This window comes from Bidens hawaiensis, unplaced genomic scaffold (assembly GCF_021521415.1).
Source record: "Bidens hawaiensis isolate Kalapana, Puna unplaced genomic scaffold, B.hawaiensis_p1.1 tig00057770_1, whole genome shotgun sequence".
In the NCBI taxonomy this organism is placed as follows: domain Eukaryota; kingdom Viridiplantae; phylum Streptophyta; class Magnoliopsida; order Asterales; family Asteraceae; genus Bidens; species Bidens hawaiensis.
The window spans coordinates 51605-64344 of record NW_027506399.1 but is presented as its reverse complement, the minus strand read 5'-3'; the positions used below and the strand labels follow the sequence as shown (position 1 = coordinate 64344).

General features: G+C 34.6%; 2 protein-coding genes across 2 annotated transcripts; one reads left to right on the top strand and one right to left on the bottom strand.

The window, feature by feature from the left end:
• Nucleotides 1-1056: 1056 nt before the first annotated feature.
• LOC143617761 (germin-like protein 9-3) lies at nt 1057-1759 on the bottom strand. The gene has a single exon (XM_077090223.1). It carries the CDS (start codon nt 1718-1720, stop codon nt 1109-1111), a length of 612 nt encoding a protein of 203 aa, XP_076946338.1. The 5' UTR covers nt 1721-1759; the 3' UTR covers nt 1057-1108.
• An 8785-nt stretch (nt 1760-10544) lies between these two features.
• On the top strand, nt 10545-12731 carry LOC143617764 (small ribosomal subunit protein eS25-like). The gene is made up of 4 exons (XM_077090225.1): nt 10545-10568; nt 11369-11443; nt 12244-12378; nt 12479-12731. Exons 1-4 carry the CDS (start codon nt 10545-10547, stop codon nt 12590-12592), a joined length of 348 nt encoding a protein of 115 aa, XP_076946340.1. The 3' UTR covers nt 12593-12731.
• The last annotated feature ends 9 nt before the right edge of the window (nt 12732-12740 follow it).

The window sequence follows — 12740 nt, the reverse complement described above, 5'->3', positions numbered from 1 at the left end:
AACCCTCTGGTGGGCAAAAGTGAAATTGCACTAATTTTGACGGTATTTTACTAATCTCGTGAAAATAACGTTAAAAGTGGCGGAAGATTAATCAGGCATCATGTGGTGGCGCTGATAGCCGAAAGACAAGGGTACATGCACCGATCAGCCGGTGTCGCGATGATTGAGTGTTATGTGCCTTATGTCCAAGGCTTGATGCAAAACTACTATTGAGCTGAGGGTCTCACCGGAAGCAGCCTCTCTATCCCTACGAGGTAGAGGTAAGGCTATCTACATCTTACCCTCCTCAGACCCTACTACAGATTTGCTATTGGTGGAGTATACTGAGTACAATAATAATGATGATGAATATAATTAGGAAACATAACTAATTCTCACCAACTTATCAATATTGATCCATCCAGTTAATTGTGGCTAAATTTTTGGTAGTTATTAGTTATATAACAGTTAAAGTATCTTTTAGGCTGAGGGTAGTGAGGGGTGACAGGGGGCGTGATCCATGTGGCAGCCTAGGTGGCTCGCGCACACCACTACACCACCCAAGTGAACCAGGGCGCGGACGGCCCACGTGGTCTAGAACACGGGGCTTGAACAAGCTTGTGAGCATGGGGGTGGATTAAATACTTGGGGGTGGGCAATCTAGCCCCACTACACCCTATGGGGCTTGGTTGAGATGCTTGATCCAGTGTCATGTCATCGTCTACGTGTCGGGTCTACGTGTCGGGTTCTGATTGGATCACTTGGGGCTCAACCAAGCCCCATTACCCCTAGCCTTAGCATTAGCTGAAAAACAATATGTGGAGATGCTTCGAATTAATCGCTCGTTTGTTTCATGGCATGATGTTAAAAATCAGAAAATTAATAATCTAGTATAAAACATCATAATGTCAACCCTCATAAGTTTCGTCTTGTTTCACTGTTTGATGGCATGATGTTAAAGAAACAAAAATATTGAATGAAAGAAACATCTATATATATTATCTTAATCCCAGTACAATCATGAATTAAATTTAAATTCAACCAATTATATAGTTAACAAAAGGCAGAAATATTTCATCTTGCCATTTATTCAAGAATTAAACAAAGAAATTACTCATCATTAAACTAATCAGATCTTGCCTCCAAGCCCAGCCTTTATCTTCTGAATAGTGTAAACATCTGTCTTAAAAGACAAAGCCAATACCTCATCATCAATAGTACTATTAAAAACCGAATTCGGAACTGAAATAGTTCCCGCATTCGCACTACCAAAAGCGGACACCGCGAACGCTTCATACTTTTTATCACTGTTATACTGAAAGTGAACAAGTCCTTTTGGGAACACAAAAATATCACCCGTTTGAAGAGTCTGTGTGAAAAGTTTATTGGTGGTGTCAACGAACCCGACTTCTAAAGTACCGTCGATAAGGAACAAAAGTTCGGATGCGCGTGGGTGCGTGTGGGGAGGGTTCACTGAGTTAGGTGGGAAATCAAGAACCGCATAGGACACACTTTGACCATTTAAAGCGGGGAATTCGGCCATGCTTGCTTTCAAAACTTTGAAAGATTTAGGCACAGGGGCATCTAGTAACACCCGCATGCCGGTATATGTGAAAAAGTTCCCATCAACGGTTGTGTTGCCTGGTGGAAGTATGAAATCGGAGAGAATGTCGGGATCACCAGCAGATGATTCATGGATAGCTGATAGTATTATGGCTATGATAAAGAACATGGTCTTCATGATGGCTATTGGAAATGGGATTAGACTCTTTTTATCTTGATTGTACAATGAATTACAAAGTATTGATTTATAGGTGTGTGAGGCTGTACTGTTAAGGACTGATTGATAACTACAATGACCTTGTTTTGGAAATACAATGTTTTGTGTGTAACACAACAATTGCCAACTGGAAGTTTGCAGGACTTAGTAATTAGTGTTGGTTAATAAGGATTGAATATACAAAAAAGAGTTATTGTGCAAATGATGTTTATGATGCTTTAAAATTACAATATGATGTCCTGTGTGATCTTAATTCTAAAGTCATTAACAAAAATCGACTACAAACATAAGCCATTCAAAACACAAAAATATCCGCTACAAACAAGTACAAATATAGGAACAATCGTATTCACAAATGCACGGTACATTCAAATGGAATTTTACATAGACAAATGTAGTAAAAGCAATGTTAAGGCGGTGGTTACAGCGATCAAAAGCCTATCTTGTTGGCGCCTGCTACAAGTGGTGGCAGTCTTGTGATGGTTGTTCTGCTTAGCAGCGGCTCCTGAACCAGCAGCATATACGGGTATGACCGCCCCACCCCCTCGTCGTGGCGTGGTTCCTCCAGTCGAGCTCCCACCACCACCACTGCCTCTTGCACTAGCACTAGCGCGGGCAATTTTGCTTTGGTTTACAGCTTCATATATGGGTTGGTTTTCTGCAAAATCCAGTATCCACTTCAGTAATTTATATTAGACCCTTAAACAATAACCACTCAAATATTGAAAGTTAAATTATATTTATAGATAGTATATTCCTGTTATTCATTTCCTTGTTAATAAACTTATATTTAGGAAGTGTCTCTGTATATATGCTGTAACACTTTTATCAATGAGAATATATCGTTTCATTCAATCTCTTATATGGTATCAACCAGGGGTCCACTCTAGACCCTAATTCATTACCGCTGCTATTCCAATCCGATCTCCCACTAAACTGCAATCACTCTTAATCTCTTCTCCCTTATCTACCATCTGTGCTGTCAAACTCCATCAGCCGCGAATTATGTTTGCTTCCCATACCCAACCCTCTACTATCAACCGAAACTCTCCCAAACAATGGTCCTCTCGACACAACACGATTGGACTCCTACCAACTCCTAACCCTGTTGTTTTACCTTTCCAGGAAAGTGCCAATATTGTGGCACCAAAGGCCACACCCTTACTTCGTGTGATGTCTTTAATAAGCATTATCCAAAAGTTGTGCTACCAGTTAATGCACAGGGGCAACCACAAGCCAACATCATGGAAGTAAACAACACCAATGCCTCATGGTTATTTGATAATGGAGCATCCCATCACATCACTAATGACGTCAATGTCTTCTCTCGCTCCACCCCATATGATGGTGCCGAGGAATTAGTCATCGGTGATGGTTCATCTCTCTCTATCACTCATGTTGGTTCAATTACTCTTCATTTTTCCAATTTTTCATTTGTTCTAAATAACGTTCTTTGCGTCCCCACTATATCCCGTAACATAATTTCCATTTCTCAATTATGCATTGATAACAGCATACTAGTTCAGTTCTTTTTCAAAAATTTTGTCATTAAGGACTACCAAACCAACACTCCTCTTCTCCATGGAACAAGTAGCCATGGCATATATGAGTTTCGTCCCACTAAGCCACCTCAAGTCTTCTTTTTGCAATTCAATAAAGATTTCCTTTGGCACCACCGCTTAGGACATCCTCAATCTAAAGTTTTAAAATATTTATCTTCTTTTGTTCCTTCACTTAAAACTTTTCATGATTCTTGTAATGTTTGTTGCATAAATAAAAGTCACAAACTTCCCTTTCATGCTTCTTCACTTACCTCTAACGCACCTTTACATTTGATATTTTCTGATGTATGGTCTTCGCCCGTCCATTCATATGACGGCCTTAAATATTACATAATATTTGTTGATCACTTCACCAAATATACATTTATAAGATAGATTGGAAATCATAACATTTATTTTTTTTATCTAAACATTTTTTTCTGTAATTTATTACCTCTAACATCAGATAAGAAATCATATTCTCACATCGTTTTTGCATTGTTCTCATTTTCTTTCTCATCATTCATATTGATGAATACGTACATCGATTTCAATCTCTAGGCTCTGCCGATTTTATTTGTATTCGTGAACCATTTATGAATACGTTCATTTTAATAATGAACGAACACAAACATAAAATCTCGTTCGGTAAGCGTTCATGAACCGTTTGTGAAAACATTCTTTCCTAATCAGACGAACATGAACAAGGTCTTATTTGTGTTCGTTCGATTCGTTTACACAACTGCTTCAAGGAGTAAATTAATTATGGCCGCTTCAAAGAGTTTGGCCTTGCCGCCTTGGTTTCTTATACACTTTGAGAAAAATAAGAACACAAGAGTATATAATAATAATCAAAGTAAGAAGATTTGAGTATATAAAACTCATGTATATTATTATCGTAAACTTATAAATAGAAATATTCATGCCTCAATCCATGGGCAACTCAATATTTGAAAGACGAATAAACTTTTGATTTTATGAAATGGGGAAGATTTAACGTACAAATGAAATTAACGTGTTAAACGTGATAATCAAGTAAAGTAATTATGTATTTACATCACAGAATAATTACATAATTACTCTACTTGTATATATTATTTATACACGAGTTATTTGGCTTTAAAGATAGAGTGAAAATTATATTTAACTTAAGAACAAAAGTTAACATAATATAGGATTTTCTCTTAACTTTTAAGTTAATAACAAACACCAATTAATTACAAGATTATGGATAAATCAAATTCTATATCAGTTAATTATTAAATTATGTAATATTACTTTTTATAATTTTAAGACTTTGTAATTGATGTGTTTGGCCTTCCTCCCTCCACCCACACACTTCTCTCATATCTAATTAAGTGGTTAAGAGTTAAAAAGAAAAAAATAATAGGATAAAGATGCCCAAGTTGACTTCACAAGTCTTCAAAAGTTCAACATAGATATGAACTTTCACTCACTAGGTTTTGGAGAATTTGAACTACTTGCTACAAGTGTAGCCGGTGAGTATAAATAACAAAATATTGATCGTAGAGTGGTAAAATGACAAAACTACCTCCCTAAAACTTCAAGACTAAACACACATCCACAAAACCCAAAATTATGCATACACACATACACACACACGGAGTACCTGAGTACTTGTTGGCAAGGTGAGAAAAGGATAGAGCAGGAAAAGTGAAGCTGATGAAGACAACCATGAGAATCAGCAACATCGGTTTCATAAGACCCATATTTCCTATATATCTTTGTCTATGATCTCAATTCGAATGCTTTATCTTCTTAACCACTTCCCCTTACATTTATACACAACACGTGTAAAACCAAATGTTGAAAAGAAAATGTACGTTTAAAGCACTTCAAGATTAATTTTTTTTTTTTTAAATATATTCTTTAATTAGTATTCAATAACAAAAAATAATGGGCCTAGTAACGAGAGAAATATTAAAATATATATTGAGAATATAAAAACTTATATTTGGGTTGGATATGAGATTAAATAAAAGAAAATTTCATATGGGTTTGTGATCATATTGACACCCTTACTTAATACTAATCGATAAACTAGAATAATCTTTAGGTGTGCTCACGGGTTGGTTGATTTCAAACCGTCAAGGGCGAAGCTCTATGGGGATCAGGGGTGGCCCCGGCCACTGCCGTTTTCTTCGTTAGTAGGGTAAATTTCGTGATTTTTCTTGAAAATTCTTATAGGTATTAAGCGCGGTTACCTCCAATGTATTTTTCCAAAATGCTACTGGTCACCACTGATTTTTTTATATAAATATTATTATCGTTTGTTTTTTTTCTAAAATATCGCAATATTTATAAACAAAAGTTACAAAATAGTAGTCGAATAATAAAAGATTTGTTTTTATAAATATTTTAAGTCTTTGCAATTCTTCTTCTATGTATTCACCCATAGGGATGAGATCGGTACCATTTGGATACTGGTACCAAAACCAAAATATTCGGTTCAATACCGGTATTGAAGGTAAAATTTGAGATATACCGGTGCTAAGACTCAAAACTTTGGTACCTATTCAGTACCGACGGTACCAAATATGTACCGATTTCGGTACCGGTACGGGTACCAATACTGAATTTGCTTATCCCTACTCACCCTTCCTTACGCATTATCATGAATATTTTAAGTCTTGTTTGGTTAAAATTATTTTGTTTTTTTTATCGTAAGAACAATTTTTTTGAGTATATGAAGAAAAATTAGATACATAGATGTCATATTGTTTGATCCGACCCGACCCGAATCGCCGACACGAACCGAATCGTCGACCCAAAAATTTTTGAGTTCATGACTTCGGTCACCCCCGTGACTAAGCCCAAGCTTCGCCACTGCAAACCGTGAAACTATTTAATTACTAGCCATCGGTTTGGCTTTACGATGATTTTTGTTATAAACTTTTGATCGGTCGGTTTCAACGCTTTCAACTCGTAACAAACATTTTGGTTTTTGGTTTTCAATTTTTCAAGCCAATTAAAACCATAATGAAAAGATTGGTTTTCATCTCTAGGAAATGGATGTGTTTCTATAGTATCTTCCAATTTCCATTGCCATTCCTAAGCTGATAAATGCTTATGACTCGTCATTGTCTATAACAATTTCATTAGTGCGGTAATAATTTAAAACATAGCATCGGTGTTTTTATTTAAATGGACAAAACCCGTTACTAATGATTTGAGTCATGGTTTAAACTAAAATTCATTAAAACTAGACCGTAAACATCCCTAACAATCTTAATCGAAAAGAGCCAATGAAATATAATTTTCTCATACATGCACATAACCAAAAAATAACCAGAAATGATGGCACTAGAAAGATTTAGGTCCACGGCTACTAAATACCAATAAGAATTAAGTTTTATGTAGCTTTTACGAAAAGAATAAACGTTTAAAACCCCTTTCAAGAAGAAAATAATGGTTTACGTCTGAAAAGCACACAAAAGATAAATGACCACAAATTCTTTGGATGGGCTCATGGGCCCATGATATCATTCTCCCTTTGATAACCACCACTATCTAATATTTAGCCGGCAATGCCGTGACCATTTTTGCTTGGAGTGGCATAAGACACGTTTTGTTTTCAGTGTGATAATTTATTTGTGCATGGAGTGTAATTTAATTTTAATATAAGTAGTGACAAAAGAGAAAAAAAAATTAGACATGATTTAAATATCACATACAGTTATTAATATATTAAACTGTACGTACCTAAAGTATATAATATAAGTTTTGCTTAACATGTTGTGAATGAATTAGTAAATTAAGTTCGCTATATATATATATATATATGAAGTTTAATATATTTGAACTTTAGTTGTGAACTTATAATAGAGTTGGTAAGGTTCTTTATATATATATATGATTTAGTTTATTTGGATATGTTAACAATTTAACATATTAACATTAAAATATGTTATTAAAATATGAGGTACCTGTTTTATTCCACTTTATCTATGGTTTGAATTATTATGTTCAATTCTCTTTACATTGCCACATGCATGATTTTATTTTGATAATGATTGTTGTGGCATATGTATAAAAGTGATTAGTAAGTATATATTGTTTTAAGATAGAGAGAAAGATATATAAATGAGGGTAAGATATGGTTCATTTGGCTTACATGTGTTACCAATGCGTGATTTACATTTGCATCAGAAATTAAGTTTTTTATTCATAAGTAAACTAGATGTTTCAGGAAGTGGATAAATGTTAGTTAACTTTTGCTACTAAGTTGGAGTAAAAGTATTGTTATACTCCTATGTTTATAAATGAACTAGGATTTAGGACCTGCGTTCGCAACGGAACCATTGAATCGAACAAAAACATACATCAAAACGTTAAATCACGAACGCGTTGCGAGTTGATACGAATTCATCCTTTATCATATTATGGAATTGGAACTAAACAAAAGAAATAAGTCTGTCAATGCCAAAATACAACAAATTATCATATGTAAACCGACACCTTATGGTTGTGAACAGATGCAAATTCTGTTAGTATCGGTGGCACCAACATAAATTCGTACACATAGATTTGTAAGAAAAAAACATATTTTAAAGGCGCAAACATATTTTAAAGGCGAAGCGTTGATATAAAAACATGTGATGATTGGATATTTAAATCATGATAAAAGTTTCGGTCATTTTAAGACCAACTATAAGAAATACAAAAGGCAAAGTTAAACAATAGTTTAACCGACAGATAAAACATGTAAAACCGACACTTATCCAAGTTTAAAGTTTAATTTTATAGTTTGTTAAATTTTGTAATTAGTTGAAAAAAAGAAAGGTATAAATCTCTTTTTTTTTCCAAGACCAGCAAGCATAGAATGCCTAGGTACGCCGTACGGAATGACACAATGACAAAAGACCACCGCCAATTGGCCCAACCCAGCAGTATAGAGCCCTTAAGTGCCTCTAAGTTATCTCCAGTCCCAGGGGAAAACCCACTGGTGGTAAAACCCGGATACCCTCAGGATCGAACTGGATATCACAAATATCTTAATCTTTCTTAATTGAGCCACCCATGCCCCCTTATTTTTTAAAAAGTTAGAATATATATAAATATAGAAAACAAATATATAGTAAAAGTTAATTAATAAGAAAATTATTATGTAATACAAAGAAGAAGTTTGGTGCCGCAAGTGCCCTAGGGGGCCACTTTGCGGCACCGAACTGATCACAAATTTTGTTTGTTTTTTTTTGTTTTGTAGTTTAGTCATCGTAACGATGTAACGATAACCGACCAAACGTCAATTTTTTTTGTCGTTCTATTTTTTTGTCTTAGTTTCGGATCGACAACGGTCGTAACTAACGTAACGTAACCGACTGAACGTCAAATATTTTTGTCGTTTTTTTTGTTTTAGGTTTGAGATCAACAACGGTCGGGTTTTACTAACGCTCGATTTTTACCAACCGTCGTCACCCCGTCGGTTCACCTCAAGTTTTATAAATTTTTGTTTTATATTTCGTTTTAATTATAGTCATTAACGCATGTCAACAAAACAAACCGAATTCGCGTCGATTTACCGGCTCAACTTTTGGAACCTGCAACGTTTAGATTTTACCATTGTCCGAGTTTACCAACCTGCCCAGCGCAACGCGCTGGGTAAAAATCTAGTTAAATATAATAAAATATTAATAAATTAAATAGTATTGGAGGAGAAAATCCCCTTTGTAATATATATATATATATATATATATATATATATATATATATATATATGTAGGATAGAGTTATTTTAAAAAGAAGTAGTTTCCTAGGAAGACTATGAATAAATCATAACCATCGAATCATGTTAATCAATTGTTGAGATTTAAAATAATAAAAACCGACATAGTTTCCTAGAATTACTCTTTCACCACTATAATCGACATAGTATTCTATAATTATTCTTTAACCATAGGTTGTAATGCCACATGTCAAAAATCTATTGGTTCTTACCATTCTTAGGAAACTATTTATTTTTATTTGAACTCTTTTCTATATATATATATATAATTATAACTTTATGGGTCCCATCTTTTTATTAACAAATCCGATTCATTCCGTCGTCGACCATCTCATCCTCACCTAAAACAATTTCAGGTCAGAATTAGTTTGAGTAGAACTATTCGTTAATTGTTAGTGTATATATAGTGATATTCACTTTTATATGTCAATCATGTTAAAACTTGATGAACCCTGAAACGAGGCATGGACTCAATGTCACACCGTGCCAAAGGGGTCTGGTTGTTTTACAGACAAATTGGTATCAAGTGTAAGCAGCGAAATATTATTGATAAAAATAAGTTACAATGTTTGCACCAAGAATTTATGACAAGTTGTAACTACATAACTATCTTTTCTCTGACACTGTTGCAATTTTGTGGTTGGTTCTACTAATCTTCTTGACATCTAATCTTCATAGTTCATGTTCAGCATACGCATCTATCCGTAGGCATTCTCATTACAAAGTCGGTCCTTCTGTTGGCTTTCGGGTTACCGTATGACCATCAAAGCTATCCAATTTATTTATATTAATAGCATAGTGTATCATGTTTGAAATATCAGGTCATGGTATTAGAAAAGTTAACAATACCGTGTATCACCGGTGTGATCGATTTTTAATGATATGTCTAGGAAAAAATAGTTTTTATAAATGAACACTTATATAATTAAAACTTCTTATTTTTCCGAAATATGAATATTATGAAATAGTTTATATTCAGATCTTATATCTCGATAAGTTTGGTGTTTGTGCAGGTTTGGTCCCCATACCTTCGTTTAGCGTTAATTTAGGAAAAACTCGGGTTCAAGACTTCGTTAATTTTTGGAGAATAAGAAAACACTCAAATCATGGTTTTGTCCCACTTAAAATTACACAATAATTAACTCAGGGAGTGAGCCTAGGGCTCGTATGCCGTATGGGTAGTACTATTTGGGAGACCCCACACATAGTGACCTTATGTAGGGTAAACCACACTGAGGTCTGCGGGTCGTTGCAACATATGACCTAAATGTTTGGATTATTGCTTGGCAGAGTAATAATCGGGGACGGGCGACGTTCGGTTATAATTCGAGGGGAGGCTTATGATCAAATGCATGATTGATCGTGGGCTTGATTGGTATGCACCATGCTTTGTACTTATATACACGCAAACTTGCACACTTTTATAAATTAACTCTTTTATGTATATGTGAGCATGTATTATGGCACCTTATGGATAGTAATTGGGATTAGCATTATAATGAGTATGCAAAAGGATAGAGTGGTATGTCGAACATGAACAATGGAAACCGGATGCCAAGAAGATTAGTAGAACTAATACAAGATCGAAGTAGTGCAAGAGATTAGATATTTGTGTAGTTACACCTTGTCTTATGCACATAATACAAACTTTGTAACTTATTTTCATCTATAGTATTTCGCTGCTTATACTTGGTACCAATTTATCTGTAAAACCACCAGGTCTCCAAGGCAGGGTGTGACACTCGATTGCTAGTATGTCATAATAATGTATATAAATCTGTAGATACTGTGAGCCAAGAGATATACATAGATGGCGTGGTCTTGTTTAAAAATCACCTATATATACCACATATACACTTGTAAAGCTAAAGATGCCGAATCCATGGCTTTGCTTAAATGACTCGAATAACCCAAACCAAATGATTCAGTCACCGGTTTCTCGCTTAAACCTTTTTTCTTTTATTAAACAAAAACCAAACTAAAAACATTACACAAATCAATCCTATTTATAGTTTTAACCCCAAGAGACATCAAAACAAACCTCTAAGTTGGGCTCAGAAAACTGTGGACCATCATATGCCCAGCCCAAGTCCGGCTCCAAAATCCGACCCGGATGATACTCCAAACCCTAGCTCGGATATATAAATACAACGACGCAACTTATTTTCGTCCTGTTTGCAAACCCTAGCCGAACCAGAGCTCATCTTAACTGATAGCCTCATGGTAAAATAACAATACAGTATTCAAATCTATGAGAATCTGTTTCTTATTATTAGTAACATATTACATTGAAATTATACTTATACTCTGTTGTTTGTTTAGGCGCCGAAGAAGGAGAAAGCACCCCCACCGTCATCCAAGCCCGCCAAATCTGGTGGCGGCAAGCAGAAGAAGAAGGTTATTGTTCGATTTCCCTAATTTTTTATTGCATATTTGCTATAGTTTTTGTAGAGTATGTTAGGGTTTCAGTTTTTGAACTGTTGAATTAGATTGCACATTGTGTGGTTTAGCATTTGTTATCTGTTGGTATAAGAGCATGGATTTAGAAATGATGATTTTTTTTTGTTAAATGAGTGTTTTTTGGTTGGTTTGAAACCGGTGTGTTACATGATTTGGTAGAATTTGTCTAGTTTGGTTTAAATTGTGTGATGCTCAGATTGTTATGAATTTTAAAACTAATTGAGATTCCATCATAAAACATAAAATTGTGATTGAAATCAGTTACAAAGCTAAAAAAAATTCAGAATTGATTACTGAGTTCTGATTTATGATGGATTATAAGATTCGGTCGTGAAAACATTGGCTGGTTAAGTTAAATGAACCTTAAAGATTCTTGATTTGAGTTGTTTTATGCTTCAAATGACGCTTAAATAGTAGTGATTTGAGTTCTCTGATTTATGTTGGATTTTAAGATGCGGTCGTGGAAAACTTTGGCTGATTTAAGCTAAATAAAAGCTTAAAGATTGTTGATTTGAGTTGTTTTATGCTTTTAATGTAGCTTATAGATTGTTTATTTGAGTTGTTTTTCTTTCAAATGAAGCTTAAATGTTGTTGGTTTGAGTTCTTTTTGCTCAAAGTGAAGCTTAAGTATTGCTGTTTTGAGTTTTTTTTGCTATAAATGAAGCTTAAAGATTGTTGGTTTTAGTTGTTTTTGCGTTAGGTGAAGCTTAAATATTGTTTGATAATTTGATTTGCAGAAATGGAGCAAGGGAAAGCAAAAGGAGAAGGTGAACAACATGGTTTTGTTCGACAAGGCAACATACGACAAGCTTCTTTCTGAAGCTCCTAAGTTCAAGCTCATCACTCCTTCAATCTTGTCAGACAGATTAAGGGTACAACCAAATTTTATTTTAACAGTGTTTTATGTAGCTATATTATGTGGGAGTTTCAAGTATAAAGTTTAAAGCTGATGTATTTTGTTTTTCTTTTCAGATTAATGGTTCGTTGGCGAGAAAAGCAATCAAGGATTTGATGGCAAGAGGTGCTATTAGGATGGTATCTGCTCATTCTAGTCAACAGATCTACACCAGGGCCACTAATACTTAAGATCTTAGCTGCTGGTTTTCTCCAGCAAGGCATGGTTTTCTTGTTTTGATTCTTGAGTTTTGTTTTTGTTTATCAAGAGTTTATTGTGTTTTGTTTTGGGCTATACTTTTGTGTTCTTCAGACTGTTATGCTTTTTTATGAGATTCAC

What these genes read in the sequence shown, in the direction of transcription:
- LOC143617761 (XM_077090223.1), bottom strand. Translation starts at nt 1,720, where the DNA reads ATGAAGACCATGTTCTTTATCATAGCCATAATACTATCAGCTATCCAT.
- LOC143617764 (XM_077090225.1), top strand. Translation starts at nt 10,545, where the DNA reads ATGAGTATGCAAAAGGATAGAGTG. An exon ending in GTATGCAAAAGGATAGAGTG is followed by an intron (nt 10,569 to 11,368) that starts GTATGTCGAACA and finishes TTGTTTGTTTAG; the next exon opens with GCGCCGAAGAAGGAGAAAGC. An exon ending in GCGGCAAGCAGAAGAAGAAG is followed by an intron (nt 11,444 to 12,243) that starts GTTATTGTTCGA and finishes TTTGATTTGCAG; the next exon opens with AAATGGAGCAAGGGAAAGCA.